Genomic DNA, 25,451 nt, shown 5'->3' with positions numbered 1-25,451 from the left:
AAACGTACATTAAAAGCATCGTGGAAAGAGCAGACGATGCAACGCAAACATTGCATGAATGAAAATGAGTAAATACAGGTACGTACTGATGGCAGATGGAAAACAGCAATGTCATATCCATGCAAAATTAAATGAAATGAAATGATCTGCATTTATATAGCGCTTTTCAAGTCAATGACTTCCCAAAGCGCTTTACAGTGCGCTTCACATTTCCCAATAGCGGCCTTGTATTGCAGCCATGTAAGACGCTAACCTGCTTTTTGGGGGTATTAGGGGTTCAGTGTCTTACCCAGGGACACTTCGACATGTAACACGGACAAGCTGGGATTCGAACTGGGATCCCTTGATCCCAAAACGAGCACTCTACCTCCTGAGCTACTGCCGCCCCATAAATGCAAAGAATGTTATAAGTACATTTATAATAAACTTAATTTTAAAGAGTTGTTCTGTTATATATTCTGCTTATCAATCCTTAATACTTTGCAACAATGTTTTTTTTTGCAATGAGTCGTCCTATTGTGTTTCAAGTTGTGAAAAATGGGGCAGGCAACTTTATGGTTGGGCAGGCAACCTTTCAGAGTTGTCTGCTCTGGTGTCCGGTAACTTTTTGTCATGAGTTTCAGACACTGATAAAAAAACTTTTAATTTATTGCTAAAAAAAATTCAAAATGGGAAACATTTGAAGTTTTTCTATATTTTGTAACAATAAACATTTCTAACATTGTCCAATGCTTTCTAAATTGCATTTGGGATTTAATACAGTATTTTTGATAGTGCAGTAAATACATGTATCTTTTACCACTTACTGTTTGCAATGGCAAAATCACAATTTCTGGGCATAAGTTCTTTTAGTCAAGTTTAGACAAACATCTATTTAAAGGGACATTTTGTGTTATCTAGTTGTAAATAAAGTTTAGTTCATTATAAAAAAAAAACAGGTCGAGAAATTTGTGTTCATTTTATATAACATTAGGCTCACACAGAGGGAGCTGACATGATTGTCAACCATCGTTCTCCCTACAGGTACCTCTAAAAACCAAAGCCTTGTCAAAGGCCAAGCAAAAAATAAAATAAACTGCTTTGGTTTAGTCTTTGTAGTTTCTATTCTTCCTTGTGCTCTGTAGCACTTATCCTCTGCTGCCACGATACAGTGACATCTAGTGGTCAAATATTACTCAATGGCCCTTTAAGGAAAATTTGTTACCGAAAGCATAACATGCAAAAAGTTCCGGAAACAATAACTCGTTTCTAAATTATTTTTAACAGGCGAGTGGCTTTATGCAAGTCTTCATTTAATGCATAGTCTATTAAGTCAGATTGCAGAAAAACATGGCAACAATTTCAAGAATTTACAAGCACTTGACTCTAAATGCAAGCACTTTTCAAACCTTGAAAACCCAACATTAAAATTTAAGCCATATTAAGGATTTCGAGCACCCGCATGAACCCTGGCTCGTGAATGTTTAGCCATGATTTCACGATTCAGCAACATTTTAAAATAGCAAAAACATCTCGTCTTTATTGACCAGCGCTTACTGTTAGTACTCCATTGAATCATTAGATCTGTAGTAGTATTTAGTATTTAGGCAATTAGGATCCCCCACAATAAAAAATATAAATGAATCACAATACAAGAAAACATACATTATTCAAGTCATGAGAAGATAAAAACACCACGGGGACTTACCATATAGTGAAGGTCGTCGAAACCGTTGAGGAGAAGCTTGCTTTCGTACTGAGGCAACCCCACAAGCTCTAGCCAGTCCCCCACGGGCTGCTGCAGGAGTCGCACCGAGGCACCTGGCGACAGCGGAACACGCTTCAGGAGCGAGAAACCATTGAGTCGGTGACATCGACATGCAGAAGATGACAAGTGGCACAACCACATCATCTTTAGCCAGCAGTGCCCAAAAAATGGCAGCAGATGGCGGATGAGACAGAGTTCTATACGGGTGAAGGGATGGCTCCTGCCAACCGGCAGGGACCGAATGACAGTTTCGCTTCAAAATACAGACTTGAGTGCCCCAGTTGTCAGAGACAAAGACGACTAAGAAATTCAGCCTAATTGTGGTTGTTATGATAAGAACATAATGAAAATGTTTTGGTTTTGACAAAGATCAGAAGAACTGATGTTTAAAGCAGTTACTCAAGGTAAACAGTGAACTCTTCTTTCGTTGACAGATAAAGACGTATCGGTCCAGCAAAAAAGACTTGTGTCTAAAGAGCCACAAAGATTCTAGCCGATTTTGTTGAAAATGGAAAATTTAAAATGTATTATTCAACATTTTGAAAAGGTGTAACCCATTAGCCGGGCGTAAAAATTCAAGTTAGAAATGAATAAATAAGAGGATAAGTCAACATTTAAATACAATTTTAAAATTTGACAGGAAACCCACTGTAGTAAGTATTTCATTATATAAATACCTTATCAAATGAAATACATTTTTTTGATTAACAAACAATGATATGTTATTCACTGTTTCAATAAAGTTTTGTAAAAAAAGAAAAAAAAAGACATCAAGGACCTCTTAGCAAGAACCAATAGCACATCTTTCGTCATTGCTCGCTGTGGGCAGAACACGCAGGCCAGCAAAGATGATGTACAGGGCCTGCGATTATCAATAAAAATTGTTAAGGTATTTTTGGGAAAACAAAATCTTTCCTCTTCTTTGTTTTGACTCCACCCGGTGATGGTGTGATTCACAAAGGACGAAAAACCTGGCTCGCTGAGTTTTGTTTCGGTTTTGTCTTAGTAGTTTTAAAAAGTTGTATTAGTGCACTAAGAAAACATTGCTAATGGTAAATGATTATAACATTTAAATCAAATTTGAGATCCATATTGAATATCGTTGAATGGGCAGAACCAATTCTAGACAGACCAGACTTTAGCCCAAAATACATCATCCATAAGACGTTTGGTGCAATCTAACAGACTTAACTTCACATCCTAATGTGCCCTTCTTTCTTGTATAAAACAGAGCCTGGAAGTCCTGAAAAAAAATCCAATAAAAGGTCCAAACAGTCAAATGTCCTTGTATCTCTTCTTGCTGATGTTGAGGCAGTGTATTAGTTTCCTAGTCCACTCCCTTCCTGATGTTGAGACAGTGTATTTGTTTCCTAGTCCACTCCCTTCCTGATCAGCTCTCTCTTGTGTCGCTCTTCCACTTTCACCTCCCTCCTCCAGCATCCAAGCTGCGAATTTTCAATGGCCTTATTTAAAAGGCTCTGGCAACCTTCACAATCATTAACTCGGACCGCCGCCTTTTCATGCTGGCAGAAATCACTCAAGCAGGCATGGGGCCAATCAAATCAGAGCTCTCCCGGACAAAACTGAAAGGACGCAAACAAGCTGGAAGCCGCATCGCTCTGATTGTGGAGAACATGTGAGTGCTTGGATAAAAAGCTTGAGAGCAACTTAAAGGTGAGAGGGAAAGAGAGAGAGGCGGCCGGTGATTTGGCGCCGAATGACTGTGGTGCTCTCATCTTTCGTCCGGCCGACAAGGAAATATGAGATCATCTCCTGACATACGTAATGCTTAATATTTAAACAGCTCACTTTTGAACGATCCATAACAAACAAGAAGTCTACAACGACATAAGAGGCTGAGCAGTAGTGTTTTATTTGCTCCTGTTTATAGAGGGACTGAAACATCAGTTCCTCTTGGGGTGGGGACACATTTTGAATTTGTAATCAATTATTGTTTTGTAGACACACATTTCTCTGTTCCTACTAACACTTGAGAAGCTTTGATGACTGAAGTCTCTGGGGAATATTGTTGGTCTTTCTCAGCAAAACATCGGATATGTTTATTCTGCTTGTTTTCTGTTTTTAATTTTTTTTAAAGGAGATTGCATAGAATTCCATTTCTTAATTTTGACTACTATTCATTACTGTTGCTTGTTATTCTGACTATTATGCACTGATTACATCATTTTCACTATTGACCAAAGATGTTGCAGTTCTTTGATTCTCACATCGTTTAAGGCAGATCTGCTATTTACAACCTAGGAGATTTAATACATAAAAGAAAGGGCTCGGGGGAGGACTAATTGGAATTTTCTGAGGGCTTTTTTTTGTACAGTCCTCTCCTGTTCTCTGTGTAAGTCCAGAATTCTTTGACGTCTTATGTTAAGTTTCTACTGAAATATTAACCTAACTATTTTGATGTAAACAAATCACTTCTAAAATCTGAGGGCTTTTTTTTTGTACAGTCATCTCCTGTTCTCTGTGTAAGTCCAGAATTCTTTGACGTCTTATGTTAAGTTTCTACTGAAATATTAACCTCACTATTTTGATGTAAACAAATCACCTCTAAAATCTTATTTGGTGTCCACATTTCGTGATTGTTTTTTTAGGGATACTAGAACCAAACAAAGACATTTTCTAAAAAAAAAAAAAAAAAAAAAAACAGAGCAAAAAAAATGCTCAGTCTCGACTCAGCTCATTTCGATTCAGGGGACAAGAAAAGACTAGTTGGGATCCTAACTAACCTGGTCTTAGTATTTTGCCCAACATCAGTATTTGATTTAAGGAAGCACTAGAAGTATAGCAATTCTTTGAAATGCACCAAATTGAAGTAAGAGTCAATAATAGTTTCCTGCAATCCAAAGATGCTAAATAATTGCTTATCAGTGAAACTTTGCCCAGAAAACTTGAATACTAAAAAAGAAAACGGTTGAGTTGCTAGTAAGTGAAAACAAAGTAATTTTAAACCATTTTGTAAAACCTCTTAATAATTGGATTTCGTTGGACTTTTCAGTTTGTAAGTCATTGTACCATTGTTTGTCTCCTTGTAGATAACATATGAAGGAGCAATCACAATGAATCAATTACTTAAGGGACGAAGCAATTCAAATCAATAAATTTGTAATCTTTTCGAGTTTAAATATGCTTGAATCGAGACTGCCACTTATGGCCTAAAGCGGAACTCCAGCTTTTGTATCAATCTTTTGTGTCACTGCAACCCTTTTATTACATTCCTAAAAAACGTTTTTAATCTAAAATGTTATGAATGGAGGCCAAATCAACAGCTAGAAGTCTGCATTGCACGTTTTTTTGAGTTGGTCACGTGGAAGAAATTCTCATACTGTACCTGGCGTAGCATATTGCTGATCTCTGGAAAAATCAATGCCAGCACCAATCTGCGTCATGATTTTCTCGATCTGAGGACACAAACACAATGGAGGTAGTTGAAATTCCATGGTTTCTCCTGCACAAACCACCAGATGTTATAAAAAGATAACCCAATGCCTTAGAAGAGCAAAACAGGGGCTTTATATTTGGTGATGAAGATCAAATTTTTTTCGTCATATTGATTGGAGTTTCCCCTTTTGGCTTAGAAAACGAATAGCATGCATCAGGTTCTTGGTGATTACACTGTTGGGATTTCCATAATAATATATTTTTAACAAGGCATCGATGATCAGAAAACACAGAAAGGAGAAACCTTAAGCCAGCAGTACTGAATGTCTTGTACATGCATCACAGAACAATGCATTAAGCTGTTTAGTGATAAAACACTGAGCAGGTAAAAAAATATAGTTTTCAATCGGCAACAGCCAAACATATAGTGAATGTGAAGAGGGGATATCAAATAATGATTAAATGCATCCATTATTTTGAATTCACTCCTGTGTAAAGTTGTCTAACACTTTTTATCCCTTGAATAAACACAGACATTCATAAATAAAACATGACATTTATTTTGCTGAACTATATGCCTAAATTTATTTTTTAGGCGACAGTTGATTTTACGACTTTCGGCCACTAGATGTAAATTTCCCGAAGCACCAGATGCCAGTTTCTATTTTAGACTCAAATCAAAATAAACATAATAAAATCACCACATTAATGCTCCGTTTTAGTGGCGGTGATCATGAACAATGCGGTTGCCAACATCTCGGAAGAATATCTTTAAACACACAAAATACTTCCATTTAGTCAAGTCATCTTTATTTGTACAGCCCTTAATCACAAGAAGTCTCAAAGGGCTGTACACAATATAGGCTACTGCGGTACTAGTATACTGTATTTGATTTTTAACTGACATGATGTTTTAGTGGTTGACTTCAAATAATTACAACCTGGTTATATCATCGCTACAACATGGTAATAACGTGTTATTCTAGAAAGGTATTTCCGAATGCTAGCCCTTGCACCAATTAATAACAAAAAGTAGCTCTCAGTTTCAAAAAGGTCGTTGACTCCTGGTCTATACTTTCTCATACTATATTAATTGTAATCATCAGACAAGGTTCCAATGTTTACTAGATGTATTTGGAAAGTTGCAAGCAAAGGGAAAGAGCAATTTCAAAATAGTCTGAGAAGGAAAAAAAAAATCAACAATAACCAACACACTTGAAAGAAACCACTTTGGCTCCCACAAACAGCTCGTCAGAAGAGGAAAGGACCAATTCCCAAGATGACCAAAAAACATTGAAAAACAAAAACATCTTACGCTGTCACAGGAATTAGATCCTGGCGGTTTTGTGCAGGGGGAAGACATCAGTGTCTGCTGAAAGAAAATCCACACTAGGTTTTTCATCCTTCCAATGCATACCTATACTCAAGTGTGCCAGATGAAAGCTAAATATTCTTAGAACAAACAATTTAACAGATTTTATAAACAGATCATTGCGCAAATAAAGAGGTCTCAAACTTTACGGGCAACGCGTTTTTGTTCCTGCGTTAAGATCTGAAATTTGACAGGAGGACATTGTGGGAGAGGCTCCCTATGACCAAGGACATACTATGGGCAGGGGCAAAAGTCACTGGGGAGGAGGAGGTCAACAGCTGAAAAGCCACTCATGGCGAGAGATGGCGAGCAAGGGATTAAAGCTAAGGGAAACTCATTCATCAAACATCTCACAGTAGGATTGGTGAATGGCATGCCTTGTCTGCAGCTTTTAGGTTCATTAATTGACTAAAACAACACACAACTGAGGTCCTTGCACACAAGCAAGTTGCGGCATGCAAGGTAAGGTGCCCAACTATAAAAAAGTCAGCAATTTGGGAAGTTGGCACAAAGACAGGCCTCATAGAGGACATTAAAGGGGAACAAGTGTATCACATAGGCAAGCAGCTTTCAGCATCTCAAAGGCACAAAAGGGCAAAGCACAGTCAGCAGACACATCAACTACTTCAATTTTAGTCCAATATCAAGCTCAACGTTTTAAGAACAAGCAGCAGCACTACATCCAAATAAAGACTAAGCACCAACCAACCAGCCATCAAATCAAGCATTTCACATCAATAACCATGTGAGATACAATCCTTTCAACATCAAGTTGAATAATTAAATGTTTGTCTCAAAGTTTATGCCCTTTTTCTATTCCAAACTATTGCCCGCAAGCCACATACTTTATAATCTGGTCCGTACAAAAAATGTTAAAAATATAATGACAGTGTACAGTGAAGAAAATAAGTACCGTAAATTCCGGACTATAACCGCTACTTTTTTCCCAAACTTTCAACCCTGCGGCTTATTCAGTGATGCGGCCAATCTATGTAATTTTTCTAACGCCCACCAGCGGCGCTCTGGTACGAAAGGTAAGATTTAAACTGCAAATTCTTAGCTTGTGCACAAATTAAATTAGCGTAGACATATCCTCATCATGCAAATTGCAAAAAGAAAGGCACATGACGCAACTTTCAAGCTAAACGCAGTCGAGCAGTCCGATATAGGACTTTCTTTGCGAGCGTGATGCTAGCGAGTTTTTAAATACGGGAGCGTGGGACCACGACTATATGACAAGGTCTCTTTCCCATATTAAAGGAAGGCGAAATTGATGACGTCAGTTATAAGGAGGAAGATGAGGACGGATTACCGTGCTTATTACAAGCACGGTATGTTTTTTTTAACAGAACTGATTACTGTGTTGCGAGCGTGTTGCTAGTAGCGATTTGCTACCCTTCACAGGCACGGTTTGGGATGAAAGTTATAATATTATTATTAAAGCTTTGAAAACTCTCTAGGTGTACCGTCTTTCTTTGTAAATATGTGTAACCATGTATAATATGCATTTGCAACTGTATATTTTTGTAATGTATTTATTTTATTTATTTATTTATTTTTGTACGAGCAAATGAGAAAGAAGGGGCGGGGCAAACGCGGGCTGACGGGAAGTGGAGTAAAGGTGAGACGTGTTTGTGGACGCAGCCGACAATAGTGGATATATATTTTTCCCACCCTTACCTTTGGAAATATACACTTTTTTCCTCACTTGGACTCTGCAGGTCTGCATTAAATGTTAAGTACCGGTATCATTTTCAGTTTATTTTGCCGGCTGTGTTTTTTGGACTGTATCGGGTAAGGGTTAATTTCGTATTTGTATTGCGTTTTTTCAATGTGGGTGCATGCGGCTAATATACAGGTGCGGCTTGTTCGTGTACAAAATCGTTTTTCCCCCCGAAATGTAGTGGGTGCGGCTTATAATCGGGTGCGCTCTATAGTCCGGAATTTACGGTATTTGAACACACTGCTATTTTGCTATTTCTCCCACTTAGAAATCAAGGAGGGGTCTGAAATTTTCCTTGTAGATGCGTGTCCACTGTAAGAGAAAAATCCAGAAATCACAATGCATGATTTTTTTAACAATTTCTTTGTGTGATACAGCTGCAAATAAGTATTTGAACACCTGTGTATCATCCAGAATTCATGTAACGTGATATCAGTAATGACGTCACTTATTAAAAGATATGCAGGTAACGCTCCATATCACTATATCCAATGAAATCTTCATCCTCTGTGTTACCTTTACTGGTAAACAACTCCCCGAACTCGGGTGATGTAAGATAAGCCACTTCTTCCTACCGCAAGCCGACTCCACTCACAGAAGTACCCCTACGGGAAGTGACTAGACTAAAACCCCAAACTGTTCATTTGTAATCAAAAGATAAATGATCTGCATCTGTGTGTCATGTTCATGCCAGGAGTTATTTCCCCGCATGACTAAAATGAAATTTTGCCCATTATAAATAATTATAGTAATCATAATAATTATAATCAACCAATTGGAGAACTTTATTTTGAAATGCATCAACAGGAACTTGACGGTCAAAGGACCTGCCTACACTGACCATGACATTATCACTTTAAAAGCAGAAGAGCGGAGAGCTTTCTTCCTCTCTTCAACAGCTCTCCTCTGGTTCTCCACATCAAAGGCCATCAGCACCTCCTTATTTCTCAGAGCTACGCAAGAAAAGACATGGTAACAACCTGTTTTTGGTGCAGGGGCAAATAATCTTTCATTTCTGACACGCTATGAAAATAATTCCTGTTTATTTAAATAAGTTGATAATTTCAAAACCGGGTTTATTGATCAGTAATCATTATTGTGACCGAATATCTTCCCCCTTCCCCCTTGCTAAAACCGGAGTGCTTTTGTTAACAATGTGCTTTATTCTTTTGTTTGATTACATTGTCCTTATAATGTAAATAAATCTTAGTTTGTTGGAATTAAACCACGGGCATTATTTATTTGTGTGTGGATATTACCGTAAATTCCGGACTATAAGCCGCTACTGTTTTCCCAAACGTTCAACCCAGCGGCTTATTCAGTGATGCGGCCAATTTATGTAATTTTTCTAACGGCCGCCAGCGGCACTCGAGTAAAAAAGGTAAGATTTAGACCGCTGGAATATGTGCGCCGAGGAAGACCGCAACTTCTTAGCTTGTGCACAAATTAAATTAGCGTAAAGTTACCCTCATCATGCAGATTGCAAAAAGGAAGGCACATGAAGCAGCTTTCAAGCTAAACGCAATCGAGCAGTCCGATAAAGAAGGAAATAGAGCTATTGCACGTAAACTTTACTAGCGTGTTTTGGAATAAGGGAGAGTGGGATGACGTCTGTATGACAAAATTTCTTTCCGATACTGAGAAGGACGACTTTGATGACGTCAGCTGTTAGGAGGAAGATTAGGATGGTTTACCGTGATCTTTACTTGAACGGTATATTTTTTAACAGACCTGTTTACTGTTTTGCGAGCATGTTGCTAGTAGCGTGTTGCTACCTGTCACAGTCACGGTTTGGGATGAAAGTTGTATTATTATTATTAAAGCTTTGAAAACTCTCTCGGTGTACCGTCTTTCTTTGTAAATATGTGTAACCATGTATAATATGTATTTGCAACTGTACATTTTTGTAATGTATTTATTTTAGAAACTTATTCTGATATGTTTTGCACGAGCAAATGAAGGAGTAAAGGTGAGACGTGTTTGTGGACGCGGCCGACAATAGTGGATATATATTTTTCCCACCCTAAGCTTTAATATAGAATTTTTTCTTGGATTACTTTCAACGGGACCCTGACTCTGCAGGTCTGCATCAAACCTTAAGTACCGGTATCATTTTCCGTTCATTTTGCCAGCTGTGGTTTTTGGTCTGAGTACTTTATAATTAGTTACAATCGCAGGACTTAAAGTCGGGTTTGGGTGACTCTTGAGATTGTGTTACATGTTTTAATGTGGGCGCATGCGGCTAATATACAGGTGCGGCTTGTGTAAGTACAAAAGCGGTTATCCTCTTAAAATGTGGTGGGTGCGGCTTATAATCAGGTGCGCTCTATATTCCGGAATTTACGGTACTTTCCTTCTGGACAGATCAATCAATATCCATATTAATGAACTAAAAAATCCAGAACGCTCAAAATAACATATGTTTAAAGTATTACTTCCTTCATGATATATGTTAGACACAATATGAAGCTATTTCAGATTAATTTGTGTGGGAAACCGTGAGCACTAGCTACTGGCCAAATCGGTAACCATCCAATTAGATTCTGAATTAAATAAATATAAGTTAGGGGAAATTTTGTAGCATATTTCAATATTTGCATCTTGTAATCTGCAGATTATTATTTTCTCTTCACTGACATTTTTGTTCAGTTATTCAGTTGTTTTTACACATTACCGGTGTTGTGCCCAAAAACGTCCCCCTCCCAGCCACAACAGGGCACGGTTGCCAAGTTGAAATGATCAACACAAGCCTAGTGTTTTCTTGCGGTTTTGTGTGAATTTAACATGTGAAATGATATACCGTAAATTAACATGATAATGATATAATAATGTGTTAATAATCTCAAATAAAGGTAAGTTGCACCCCAGCCAAACAATGAAAAAAAAATATGACTAATACTCCGAAGAATACCATCATAATGCCCCGAATCAGAATCATTCAAAAAAAAAAAAAAAGTTTTTTTTTGGGACAAAAAGATGCAGTATTTATTAAGAAGGGCCAAAAAAGGCTTCAAACTAGAAATCAATACTGACGAAGGCAGACTTTATATCGGCCATTGTGTCTATGGTGGTGACATTAAGAGGTGAAAAAATACGACAAAAAAGAATAAAGAAAATACGGCCGTTTATTTCAGTACCCCAGTTTCTCCTCTCATCTTTGCCCTCTACTTCGTGTCCCTTGGATTATCATCTTAAATCCGATTCCAGGGCCCAATCCGAGTATGCATGTTACATACCAGTGCGCACGCATCCGCAGCTCTTACAACCTCATGCAAGTCAAGTATGCCCGGAGTATGATCCCCGAATGTGTGATGCCAAAAGAAAAAAAATATGTACAAAAGAGATAAGTGTGTGTGAGTGTGAGTGAAAATATTTATATTTAATAAGGCAAAACAGAGGACGGCACGGCGGCTGGGTGGTTAGCACACAGCCCCGCGTTGCGGATGTTCAGGGTGCTGTGACTATTTCACCGTTTCAGTATACAGACGCTCCCCTACTTACGAACATTCGACTTACGAAAACGGTACATTCGAACATTTTTTCGGGATGTCGAAAAATATCCGGACATTGCTGTAAGTTAGATTTTGTATTGTGTGCACCTTTTTCTGAGTACAGGACATTACTGTAGTGCTTCTTTCCGCCTAGCGTGTGGCGCTGTGAGAGGTCACCCAGCATCCACCCCGACGAAGAAATCCGTTTCCTCTTCCTAGTTTGAGTTTAAACATACTGTACTGTATCTACAGCGCGCTAGGAACTTTGACATTTTTATTGTTTAATATCTCGTGCATCCATTCAATATGGTTGGTGTAAAGTGTAAAGATGAGGCGAGCAGTTTCTTATGAAATGAAAGTGGAATCAGAAAGCTTGATGCGGTTGAGAAAATACTTGGTTCGCGTTTTTCGGCCACTTACTACCACAAAGGAGGAAGTGGCCTAACTTTTGAAGTTTATCTTCCAAAAGTAAGTTGAACTTAACTTTATTTATCTTTATAGAGCATATTATTTGATGAAATTTTTATTTTTTTAGTACAAAACCATACAGGTTACTTAAACAAGCCTTAAACATACTTACATAAACCTTAAACATACAAAATATCGCATTGAAGGAACTTACGAACAAATTCATCTTACATATCGTCCGGTACTCGTTCGTAAGTAGGGCAGCGTCTGTATCCACAGAAAGCTGGGGCATTCCATATAGGACACCCTCCACAGAAAATTATATTAAGATTACGGGAATTTTTTGACAATAAATCTTCTTAATACAAGTGGGTTTTGGCCAAAACATATGAGGGAGGATTGCAAAAACAAACAAACGCTATTTAAACTGTGAAGTAAACAGCTGTTTCGAATGTGATTACAATCGACACCTGAAGGATACACAAGCTCTGAAGCCTCGATGATGAAATCAGAGCTCAAAAGCTCTACCGGGAACACTACCGGAATTGGAAAAGCACCAGGAAACATTTCATTGGGAGGCAAAAAAAACGTTGCTTAAATCTTGTTGCAAAGAAAAATGGAAACATGTGCATGAACGGATGAGTGTTATAAATGTGCTAGATTAAAAACGACTGCATTTTCGACTTAAGGAGAGTCTGAATTAAATAAAAAAGATGAAAATAAGGAAAGCATGTGCCTCTCTTTTTAGAATCCTTCCGTATAAAGCTCTTTCTGTCATCTTATTTTCTCAACGTCTTCTCTTTTTTGCTACAACCTTGTTCTGTCTAATCTCTTCCTTGCAGCGCTCACATTTGCTTGCACTTCAGATTGGATGTCAACATGCTGAAGGAGGTTGGGGTGTGACTGACTTTGAATATATTACACACTGTTAAAAAGCACTTCGAAAAATCTAAATGTAAAGAAATGTAAAATCAAAGTCTGGCTAAGCTGACTTGAAATGTTTGCTTAAATCAAGCTCACTGAAAAATAGGGGTGGGCAATCAGAGACCTGCGGGCCGCATGCAACCCATCAGGCTTTTCATCCAGCCGCCAAATCAAAAATGGTCAACAATGGTAATATAAATACAGTAATAGTAAATAAAACGTTGCTAATTAAAGAAAAATGTTGCCAAATGTGCCAACAAATGTGTCCCCTTTTTGTGTGTCAACAGCAGAAACCCTACAACAGAAATACTACAACACAAGTACAAAACCAAATATCAAATTCATTGCATGAAAACAGGGACCTCATGTATTGTTTTGCTTTCCTTCCTAAACAAAACATGTTATAGAAATACTACAAAAATAATCTTACAGCAATGCTATAATACAAAAATACTAATAATAATATATTACACCAGAAATAATACAAAAATACCAAAGCAACACTATAAAAACAATACAATGGAAATACTTCAAAAATATTACTTTGGAATTACTTTAAAAATACAGGAATACTACAAAAATACCACGACAGTAATCCTATTATACAAAGATACTACTACAGAAATACTGCAAAAATACCACTACAAAATGTACAAAACTACCAAAGCAATACTTCAAAAATATTACTTTGGAAATACTTTGAAAATACTTCTACAGGAATACTACAAAAATACCACGACAGTAATCCTATAAAACAAAAATACCACTACATTAATTCTATTATACAAAGATACTACTACAGAAATACTGCAAAAATACAACTAAAATAACACTACAAGAATACAACAGATAAACAAGAAAATTCTCCTAAGCAAATATGACAAAAATACTATAGAAGTACCTTAAAAATTCCACGACGGAAATACTACAAAATAGGACAAATATAAAACTACAGTGATACTACAAAAATACTACCGATATACTAGAAAAAGTCAACTTTTGAAATACTACAAAAACACAACAACATAAAACTGCAGTAATGTTACAAAAATACTACAGGAATACGACAAAAATCCGACTGCAGAAATACTACAAAACTAACTATGAAAGAAGAGCTTAAAACAGAGGGCGGGAGGCGGGACACCCCATCACTACACTTAACAGTTTGTGTCCAAAATTTATGCCTGCCTATTGAAAACAGTGTCAAAATCATATTTTCACCTGTATTCTGAAAATTGCAGCATAAGAGCTCGCAATTTGTGAAAACGGATCAGGTAGGGTGGTCCCTTGAATGTAGAGTACGTTTTTTTTTCTCAGCCATGATTGTAAAATAAGGATACAGGTTATTAAGTGAACCATGTTTAAAAACCCAAATTTAACGAAGTACTTAGACGTCAAACATTTTGAACATTACTAGAAAGAAAACATTCAGAGCCCAAATGTTCATCAGAATATTTGAAAATTACGACTTTGTGTATGGTCTTTGCACAAACTGAGTTTATGAAGTGTAGCTCATTTGAAAAACCTGATAAATTACAAAAAATGAAAAGGATTGATTAATGCAATCAGCAAATTAGTTGAAAATTATAGTCTGTGATGGATACATGTGCATGAGCCATGGGCCACACCAGCAAGTATATATTAAAGGGCAGACAAGCTTAATCTTTCCTTCTCCCTACTTCCTTCTTTCGCAAATGTCTTCTATGTTTTGTGCTTTCAACGTGAGCTATCAACCAAGTACAGCGACTTCCAAATATAGTACGACTTTTAAAACACACTCCAGATGGAGTTCGAGATTTCCAAGCAAATATACATATTTCTTACCCACACAGTTTAATTGTGGCCTGACTTGTGATTGAATTGTTTCACAATTTTGAGCTCTGCCCAACTTATTATCACAGAAGTATCCATGTAACGGGTGTAATAATAACTTTTGTTTCATTGAAATTCCTGCTGAAATATGTTGTATAGTTTTTGTGTAAGTGCCCTGCAATGATGAGTCCAACAGTGCCACCCGCTGGTATGGAGTAGGGTTTGGTTTGGCTTTTGACATGTGACCGGAAGGCGGGTTTTTTGGCAGTCTACAACGGGCTGCCAACGGTAAGACACGATCTTTTGTTGCTCCGCAAAAAGTTAATTTTAAACATTAAAACCACAGCTGACAAATCTCTCAACATGCACAGTATTGTGATTGATGTTGTCAAGCTGTTTGGATTTATTTTCATTTTGTTTCTGTCGCCTTTTATGTTAGTTTTGCCGGACGTTGCATGTTGTGCTAAAATGCTAATTCCCCTTATAGATCAAAGAGATCAAAGCCAGCAGAGAAGGATAACCACGTGTTGTGACTCATTCATTTACAGGTAAATAGTACGCGTTTTTATGCTCATTATTGTTATTATTTCTATGTTCTCATATATATAAAAAGGATGATGTTGGTTAAAATTCAGACTAAAGAAAAATGTGTTGAATTCATTGTCAATGTTAAAAAGCCACTATACGATCTCTTGTTAAAAGTATCTTTTTAAAATGGATGTAAACATGTATTGTGATGGTTGATATTCTAAAATGTATTTTATGTAAACTGAAAAGAAAGCTCTTTAAAATGTTTAAGGCAGTCTACAACGAGCTGCCAACGAACAAAGAGATCAAAGCCAGCAGAGAAGGCTAACCACGTGTTGTGACTTTCATTTGCAGCAACTGTAATAAAAACCTCATCATCCAGTCCAGCGTGAATGTGGATCTTTGGTGGGACAGGTACACCGCAGTAACATCCATATCAAACTTGCACGGGCTGCATTAAAATTAAGCAGGTGGCCTCAAACTTTTGGCCCAGGAGTCATGGGTTTAAGACCACGGTATCCTACAAATGGCACATTAAACTTACCTCGTCCCATTCTGAGGTGAAAGACGGCGATTTCTCCAGCCTTTTCTTCCCGCTGCTACAGTTAGAAACCGATCCACTCCGGTTCCCCAGTCCTGCGTCTTCCTCGTTCGGAGGCGACACCAGCAAATCCGAGTCCGACTTGGAGAGGCTGCGGGCCAGCTTCAGGTCCCCCGGGGGACGCATCCTACCAGATACTGCCCCCAGGTCCCTGGGCTCCTTGTTCACAGTTGCATAAATGGCTTTTGGATCACAGTCCGTTAGGATGGCAGCCATGCTGGGACGACTCTGTGCGGTTGAACCCGCTTGTTCTTTGGGTTTGCCCCTCGACTGCAGCTGGCTCGGACCGGGAGGCTGGCCACCTGGAATCCTGAACGGCTCTTCGCGGCAGTCAAAAACCGGCGATGATCCATGCAGGAGGCCAGTAAACTGCTCTGGGATACCTGCGCCCTGATCCAAGCTTAGACGAGCGTTATCTAGACAGAGAAAAACATCCCAAGGTTAGCAAAGAAGAGAGTGTTGTTTGGGAGGGCTGAAACTGGGTGGAAGACCAAACGTCAGATCCTTTGGGCTGGGCTCGAAACAAACCGCCTACGCAGGCGCTGAAACAGTTTTTTAATTGTTTCCTAGCAGGGGTGATGGTGAGAGGCGGGGGTGGGGGAGAAAGTTGGCGAAGACACAAGGCATATGTTTGCATGAGAAATGTCAAGAATCCACACTAGGTTCGCTGCAATCGGATGTTTCTGACCCACCGTCTGTGTAAAACTTTATTCTATTTCAGTTGTTTCTCTACACAGTTACCATAAACAGGCTATGCTGCATGCAAATGTCATATAAGACACAAATAAGAAGAGGTATGAATGAGAAGACTCACCAAGCGAAATTCCACTATAAAAATTTGCCTTCTTCAACCAAAACAAATCCTTAATGACACTGCATTGCATGAGCAATTCAAAGCAATGCGGTTTTCCTCCTTGCTTCCCACAGGAATTGCAGTCAAATAAGCCCCCTTTCCTCTATCAAATCCGCCACACAGCTTGGCTTTGCCTTAAAGAGGCATAAACACCGCTTTAGTTCCGCACTTTCATCTGACTTACTCACTGCTGTGTTGCGTGCTGTTGTCAGCACGTGCAACTCCTGTGTTGTCTGAATTCTAATTTTGGACTCCGACGAAGACTCAGGAATGGAAATTTGAATCGCCCCATCAGTGGCCAGACTCTTGGTAATTAGCACAGTGACACATGCGGACGCAAGGGGATGGACTGTCTCTTTCAGGGTCATGAGGTCATGGTGTTCGGTGACAGGGAATCTAGGGCAGTGGTCACAGGATTAAAAAAACGGGGGAGGTTGTGTCCTTATTTGACTTCCATTACCTTTGTTGTTGTCTGACACCACCTTGAACTCTTGTCACACACCTCAACATGAAATATGGGAGGATAAAAAAGGGGACTGGATGGACAGTCTGCATGTCCTTGCCAAATGTGCAGAATTAGGGCCGACTCAGAACATCAATCTGATTTCTTCCATCCCATGCCCGGTGGACCCATTCTTCCAAGATCTCCACACTTCTGCTTTTGAGCCTTTTCAATAGAGCATGCCTGAATTTTATTACAGTTCATGTGCTATGGATTAGGTCACTGCAGATGTGGAATATGTGTTTCCTTTGGCAGCGCAAACGCGTCTTCGACTAATGATGTCATCGTTTGTCTTCAGAAAGAGTCGCAATGTTGCCAACTGTCATTCAGAACTGGTGCACATTTTAAGTGGACTTGGATTTTTCTCTTTTGCCAACAAATCCTTCTTTTAAAAGGACTACTACTAAATGCTTGTCTGTACTTCAAGCTGGGCAGTGCCTTCCTACAGAAAACAAGATTGAGCTCAAGACTACTGACAAACACACATATCGCTGACTGAGTGTTTATCCTTCACCTGTCACATGTTGAGTGTAAAGAGGTCTTGTCTGCAGAAGGGCATGAAATCAAATCCATCGTATGCACTACAAAAGACACGCCCAGAAAAGCAAAACAAAATATTTCAACAGAGGCAGCTGTTTTGGATTTTCCTTTGGCAAGATCGTTGCACCATTACGCCATTGAGAGGACCCCTATGCCGAAAAACAACGACTTTTTTCAAATGGGAGTCGGGGCATATCACTCCCTGGCACAAATAGTGACGCCACAAGAAACAATGAGCATAAATACTGCCATTTCAATTACAACTAGTAAATTCAAGTGATGGAACATCTACATTTTAAGAGTTTATTCATGAATTAAATGCTTGACTAGAGAGGGAAGTCAGATAGAAATAGTTTTTGGCTTTGTCTCAAAGATGATACTGACCTCCAATGTTGGGACGCGTTTTAAAGGAACATGTTCCACAAACGCAATTACTTTTCTCCGTAGAGAGTTGTCTTGCACGTTTGTTAAAAGATATTGTAACTCTAGTGTTGTTACTACTTAATTTGTTACTGCTTTACTCAGGTACTTATTAAATACAGATCTTAAATTCAAGTGTCAATTAATAGCTGAATATTCTTACATCACTCATGTTGCTATATACAACTCTTCATCAAACAAGACACAAGGTACGACTGAATACTGTTATGGCAGCGCTGTCTCAATCACGGAGTAGGAGGATGCAGAATTTCCACTCACGGAGATATTCTCCCGATACTTGCATGTAAGTTAAATTAACAGCTCTGAAATAATATACTGTAAACATCGGGTCAGCTTATAAACGCATATTTGGTTGTACAGTGGAACCTCGGTTTTAGAACGCCTCTCAGTTCGAACTAATCGGAGTCCGACCAAAAATTTCGAGAAATTCTTGCTTCGCTGTTAGGTCAAAAAATCGGAGTTCGAACGCCGGTAATGTGTGAGTGCGTACGCTAGGGTGCGATGCTGAGCAGCGTACGGGTGTGGATCGCTCTTTTCGTGACCAACTGTTATCGCGTGCGGACGTGCTTCGTTTTGCTTTCGCTTTTAATATAGGTGTACGAAGTGTTTTAGCCCCTAATTATGCCTCCGAAGAAAGTCAGTGCAAGCAGCAAAGTCGCTGCAGGTGAAAAAAGAAAAGGAGTGCGTACAACTATTGCATTTAAGAAAGAAATAATAGCACCACCGTCCACCTGCGCCTTCTGCTGACCACCACAAAGGTAAGAAATCCTATTCATAATTCTTTTCTTTATCCTTTTTTTTTAATTTTTACACGTTCATGTTAGCGTAATCTTTCATACGGAAGATTACGATAACGCGAACGTACGATTAGCCTGGGTTAGCTTTATGTTTACGTTAAACATTCAAGGTAAACATTCAGGGTGTTGGAACGGAGCCCAACATTCAGGGTGTTGGAACGGAGCCCCTTTTCCAATGAACCGCTCACCACTTGTTGTGGAGACCCGGGTGCTAAATGACTTGTAAACGACCTGATTTTTTTTATTTTTACACGTTCATGTTAGCGTAATCTTTTGTACGGAAGATTACGATAACGCGAACGTACGATTAGCCTGGGTTAGCTTTATGTTTACGTTAAACAAATCGGTTTTCGAACAGGGTTCTGGAACGGATTATGGTCGAGAAACGAGGTACCACTGTAAATCATCAGTAGTAGATGGTAGGCTGGGGTGGGGCCAGGGGGTTCTGGCTAATCCAATTTACAGTAAAAGTGTGCTGAATTTTGGTCTTTTTATTTGTAATTTTTTTTTTGCATTGGATCATTTCTGAGAAAAAAGTGAACATCTTGCACAGTTAGGGCTGTCACGAATATGTCAATCTGCTAACCGTAAACATTTTTCACATTAGCGAATAAAGTCTTTTTTTTGTCTCAACCTCCCTTTGCGACCACCCTTGACTGAAACGTTGAGGAAATTATGTCAACGTGCAGTGAGCACACGCTGAAGTAAAAAACACCGGCTCTCTGTGTGTAGTCATCATAGCAGGTCAATTTTTTTGGTTTCAAAACAAGGTACCATTTCAGTATTTTGGACACATTTTGGGTTTACACCCATCGACAGCGGTATGAGCTTAAATATGGAAGAAGCGGTCTGCAAACCCTTTCTCAAGAAGCTTCCGCAAAAGGAGCTAACACAACGACTAACGACTGCAAATAATATGAAAACAGACAAGGCCCAGTTGTGCAGCTCGTACAGGCGCTCCGCTAATTACGACCATTCGACTTACGAAAAACTGTATATACAAACATTTTTTTCGAGATGTCGAAAAATATCCAGACATTGCTGTAAGTTAGATTTAATTAGATTGTGTGCACCTTTTTCCATGCACAGGACGTTACTGTAGTGCTCCTTTCCACCACTACCGGCGTGTAGCGCTGTGAGAGGTTACCCGGCATCTACCCCGAAGAAGAAATATGCTTCCTGTTCCTAGTTCATGTGTAAACATTCTATACTGTATCTCCAGCGTGCTAAGAACTTTGACATTTTTAGTGTTTAATATCTCAAGCATTCATTCAATATGGTTGGTGTAAAGTGTAAAGAAGAGGCGGGCCGTTTCATTTGAAATGAAAGTGGAATATGGAAGCTTGATGCTGTTGAGAAAATGGTTGGATCGCTTTTTTTTTCAGCCACTTTCTACCACAGAGGAGTAACTCTTGAAGCTCATCTTCCAAAAGTAAGTTAAACCTAACTTTATCTTTATAGAGCATATTATTTCATGAAATGTTTATTTTTGGTTCAAAACAATCCAGGTTACTTACACAAGCCTTAAACATACTTATATACTGTAAAACATGTATTCCATACAAAATATAGCACTGAAGCAACTAACGAACAAATTCAACTTATGAACAATCATCCGGAACTTGTTCGTAAGTAGGGCAGCGTCTGTATATAGAAATGTAGAATAACCTCTGATGAGAAGTGTCAGCTGATTGAATATGAAACCTTGGCTCCAAGTGACAAGTTATTGGGTCTTTAAATGCAATATTTGAGCGTTACCGGTATAACTAGCGCCCTGATAATTATTTTGCATCCCTACATAAGACCTACAATAAAAAAATACCTTCACAGTTCTAAAACTGCTTAAGCGCAAGCAGTTCCTCTGAATCTGAAACAATTCCACTCATCAAATATCCACTCAAAGTTGTCTGCATGCAAACACAATTAAATATACACAAACCACAACAAAGATTATTTCTAAAACAGATAGAGGTTTATAAGATTACCTTCAAATGCTCTCCGGCCCACTTGCCCTGAGGGATGAAGTGTTTCTTTTGTCAAGTTGGGTGTGCCAGGGTTATTTAGGGCGTTGGATTTGAACTACAGCAAAACACAAAGGGGTCATGGTCAGTTTATCACAGTCATCCACAAATCCTAGGGAATGTGTTAATGCTGTTTGCCTGCGAATGGAAGGTCTAGCCAACACCACATCAGAAGGAAACTACCCAATTCCAATGAAATTAGGATGACATTTTCAACAATAACAAAAATAGAATTTGACTGTGATGTGTCCTGGAGTGGCCATACTAAAGCTATGCGAATACCACATCTCATGTTAATGTCAAACCAAAGAGATAAATTCATAGTCAATAATTCAGACTTGGCACATTGAAGAGAATATCACACCAACCGTATTACTGTATAAAAAGTTTTACATACCTGAGGTAGGACATTGTCAGATGACTGGATATACGCGTTTTCATCTAAAGAGAGAAAATACACCATATTGATACGTTAAATTGACGCACATTGTGCTTTTGTGAGTGCTTAATGGATGTAATGTGTAATTTAGTGATAGTGATACTTCTTACTAGAACAGCTTTTTTTCCATCTTTGCAACATTGCTAAAATTCGCCCTATGCTGTCTCACTCGGATGCGGAGATCATAATTCACGCGTTTGTTACCTCCCGTCTCGATTACTGTAATGCACTACTCTCTGGTCTCCCGAAGTCCAAAATCCTTCAGCTGGTACAAAATGCTGCAGCGAGGCTTTTAATTAAGACAAGAAAGTTTGATCACATTACCCCGATTTTAGCTAACCTGCATTGGCTCCCTGTTATCTTAAGATGTGATTTCAAGGTTCTGTTGGTAGTATACAAAATCTTGCAAGGACTTGCTCCCTCATATCTTTCAGATTTAATTTCCCCCTATGTTTTGGTCCGGAGCCTTCGCTCTGAAAACGCTGGTCTACTAGTGATCCCAAGAGCCAAGAAGAGATCCGCAGGTTTGAGAGCGTTCTCCATTCGGGCCCCGGTGCTGTGGAATACTCTCCCACCTGAGTTTTGATCTGCAACCTCAGTGGAAATGTTTGAATCTAAGCTTAAAACACACTTCTATTCTATAGCATATGAACAACCTATATTTTATGTTGACAATATCTGTGTATCTGTGTATTATTTTCCCTCACGTAGGTTTTAGATCAGGGGATGATGTCATAATAGTCTGTGGTTTGCAATAGTCTTTGAACTGTGCAGCCCTTTGAGACTCTTTGTGATTAAGGGCTATACAAATCAACATGACTTGACTTGACTTCTTTTTGTATTTACTCTTAAAGAGTTCTTGCCTAATGCTTCAGCCAATTAAATGATAGAATAATTATCAGCTTTAATAAATAATTTTGATCATGATTATAAAAAATATTTATAAAAGCTCTGGACGGGTGAGTATTGTTAACAGATATTTGTGACAAAGCCTTTCACAGTATAGGTTTCGCGATGGTATTTGTTACTAATTAGAGGTTGGCGTCACTCCTGGTGTATCTGGAATCAAAAATTAAACAATAAATTGAATTGAATTGTAATTTTATTCAAAAAAATATATTGGTTGCACAGGGCAGCACGGCGGCGCGGTGGTTAGCGCATGTGCGGCACAGTTCTGAGGTCATGGGTTCAAATCCAGCTACCAACCTTTGCGGAGTTTGCATGTTCTCCCCGTGCTTGTGTGGGTTTCCTCTGGGCACTCCGGTTTCCTCCCACATTCCAAAAACATGCATGTCAGGTTAATTGGCCGGTACAAATTGTATGAGCGAGCAAATTGTCTGTGCCTTAGTGCCCTGCGACTGGCTGGCAACCAGTTCAGGGTGTCCCCTGCCCACTGCCCGAAGATGGCCGGGATGGGCTCCAGCACCCCCACGACCCTACTGAGGATAAGCGGTGCAGATAATGGATGGATGGATATTGGTTGCTTTGAATCTATTTGAGGTCTCAAAGGTGATATCGTGGGATTGTTGACTGCTCAAGAGTTTACTCAGATTCGGTCTTAAGGGAAAAAAGGAGTAAAGAACACTACTAGTTAAAGATCCTCTTTTATCTTAGCCTTCTTGCTTTTGTTTTGCAATATAAAAATGTATTTTTGAAGCACATTTAGAGGCACAAATCTGACAAAGCCGAACAAACTACTCCTAATCAAATAATATCCGATGTAATAAAACATTAAAACAAGTTTTAAAAAGCTTTGCTTGAGTTTTGAGTACTCGATGGCAAGCCGGCAGGAAAAAGATAAAAAGAGTAATCAAGACAGCCGAGAAAAATATTGGCTGGTCTCTGACCAGTCTGGAGGACATTGTTGGTGAGTGATATTGCAACAGAGCCAATAATATTATAAAGGACTGTTGACCTGTTGCCTTCTGGTAAGCCACTAAAGGTCCCTTAAAACAAGAAGTAATATGGTTAGAGACAGTTACATCCCCAGAGACCCCGTGTCATGATTTGATGTGAAGCACCTGTGCCCGCTCATTTGGCGCCAACCGCCTCGGACTCTGATTGGCTCCCTGTCCCTATTTAAACCCAATCCTATCTGTCCCCTTTTGTCAGTCCGTCTGCGAACCTCAGTTAACACTAGGCAAGCCTTTTTCAACCCTGACTCCCACCTGTTTTTTGCTCCCGTCTGTTCCCCGGCTTCGACCCGTTTTTGATCCTGACCACGTCTACTCCCCCGTCCCGACTTTCGACCTGTTTGTCCCTGACCATGTCTTCTCTCCTTTCCTGGCTCACAACTCGCTTCCGACCCTGACCACGTTTTTGGTCTCCTGTCCCCGCTACTGACCCTTTTTTCTGTCCCTGACACCGCCATCGCTACCCACGGAAGATCCGCTTCCGCGTTCAGAGCGTCCTGCTTCCCGCGCCTAGCGAACCTCGGATCGTGGGCGCAGCTGTTCCTCTGTCCTTTAATAAAACTTGTGGGAAATGTAACGCAATTGGGTCCTGTTTCCGTTCTGATCACGACACCCCGCCCTAAACAATTGTGCAAGACTGTGAAAAAAATATATAAATATCTAGTTCCATTGAAAAATGGGTACTCACATCTTATTCATTGACTTATTTGAAATTGTTGTTGCTGCTAAATTTTTTAAAGTGTTTGCACTTATTTTCATTGCGCTATTGTTACAATGCACTACTTACAACTCGGGTCAGTCTCCAAGCTTTGTAAACAATTTTTTCATTTATCCTGACATTCTTTCGTTATTTTTTTTCTTTTAGGTTTTTATTACGTGTTTATCATAGAGTGCCTTGTCTAATCTTGTTGCAAACAATGTTCACAAGGTTATCAATGACAAAGAGGACAATTCGAAATCAAGTTCCTCTCATGACTGGAATAAACAACCTTTAAGACAGGGGTGTCAAACTCAATTATACAGAGGGCCAGAACTCAAACCAAACCTTTGGTCGTGGGCCGAACAGGATAGATATTTAATGATTACACTAAAACTTGACTTTAAAAAAATAAAATAACATAAAAAAATATGAATTTAAAACAGTCAGGAATTTTATTCCAGAATAAACAAACTTAAAAATCAAATGAATTAAAAATCGTTGCTCTCCATAAAAAATATCTGCTGTCAAAACCATACAAATTGAAAATACGAAAAAAAAAACGGAAATATAAATAAAATTTGTGCTTTTCACTTTGGGAATTTGCTTTGGTGAATAAAAAACATCTTCATATTCTTCTTTAACCTTTCAACTTTCTGTATCTTTTCTCTGGATTCAAGTTTTTCAGCTTACTCTGAAGTTTTGTCTTGTAGTTGCGTTTTACATTAAATTCCTTAACTACGGCCACAAAAGCTCCACAAATAAGACACTCGGGTTTATCGGCCATTGTAGTTTTTAGCATCCGAGTATAGTTTGGAAGTTATCAGCGTTTCATAGACCCGGGCCATTATAGTGGATGTATATAAAATGATTTCACGGGCCGGATATAATTGTACGCCGGGCCAGATGTGGCCCGCGGGCTGTGAGTTTGACACCTGTGCTTTAAGAGATGCTGCATCGTGCTTAGACAATCAATCAATTTACGTTGCAGCTCCATACTTTATGTAGTATAATAAATGTTATTCTGGTATCAAGGTTTCCCGAACATCCACCTTTGTGAAACTGAGATTCTTTGCTTGGTGTTGGGACTTTGGTTTGCGCAGTCAGCAACAACTCGTATGTGTGATCCTCAGCAGCGGCAGTCTCTCCTCGCTCATCAATACTGTTATCCGTAAAGACAGCCTGCGCAGTAAACAAGTTGGGAAAAATGAATACTTATCAAAGTGATTCACTTTGCAACCACTTT

At 39.0% G+C, this 25,451-nt stretch overlaps 1 protein-coding gene across 6 annotated transcripts in view; it reads right to left on the bottom strand.

The window, feature by feature from the left end:
- The window catches only part of anks1aa (ankyrin repeat and sterile alpha motif domain containing 1Aa), an 88,270-nt gene that overhangs the window by 15,111 nt on the left and 47,708 nt on the right, over positions 1 to 25,451 (bottom strand). For 5 of the 6 annotated variants that reach the window (XM_088330749.1, XM_088330744.1, XM_088330746.1 and 2 more), the window contains 6 exons: positions 25,258 to 25,387; positions 21,554 to 21,597; positions 21,121 to 21,214; positions 15,946 to 16,418; positions 5,094 to 5,163; positions 1,688 to 1,800 (listed from right to left, as the gene is read on the bottom strand). In XM_088330749.1, the coding sequence (XP_088186875.1) occupies positions 1,688 to 1,800; positions 5,094 to 5,163; positions 15,946 to 16,418; positions 21,121 to 21,214; positions 21,554 to 21,597; positions 25,258 to 25,387 (924 nt within the window). Of the gene's footprint in view, positions 1 to 1,687; positions 1,801 to 5,093; positions 5,164 to 6,458; positions 6,516 to 15,945; positions 16,419 to 21,120; positions 21,215 to 21,553; positions 21,598 to 25,257; positions 25,388 to 25,451 lie in introns of all 6 variants that reach the window. The other variant, XM_088330750.1, reaches the window with a different exon arrangement.

This window comes from Urocampus carinirostris, chromosome 3, assembly GCF_059441175.1.
Source record: "Urocampus carinirostris isolate Australia breed hairy pipefish chromosome 3, RoL_Ucar_1.0, whole genome shotgun sequence".
Classification (NCBI taxonomy): Eukaryota; Metazoa; Chordata; class Actinopteri; order Syngnathiformes; family Syngnathidae; genus Urocampus; species Urocampus carinirostris.
The sequence above is the reverse complement of the archived record's forward strand: the minus strand, read 5'-3'. Positions and strand labels throughout refer to the sequence as shown.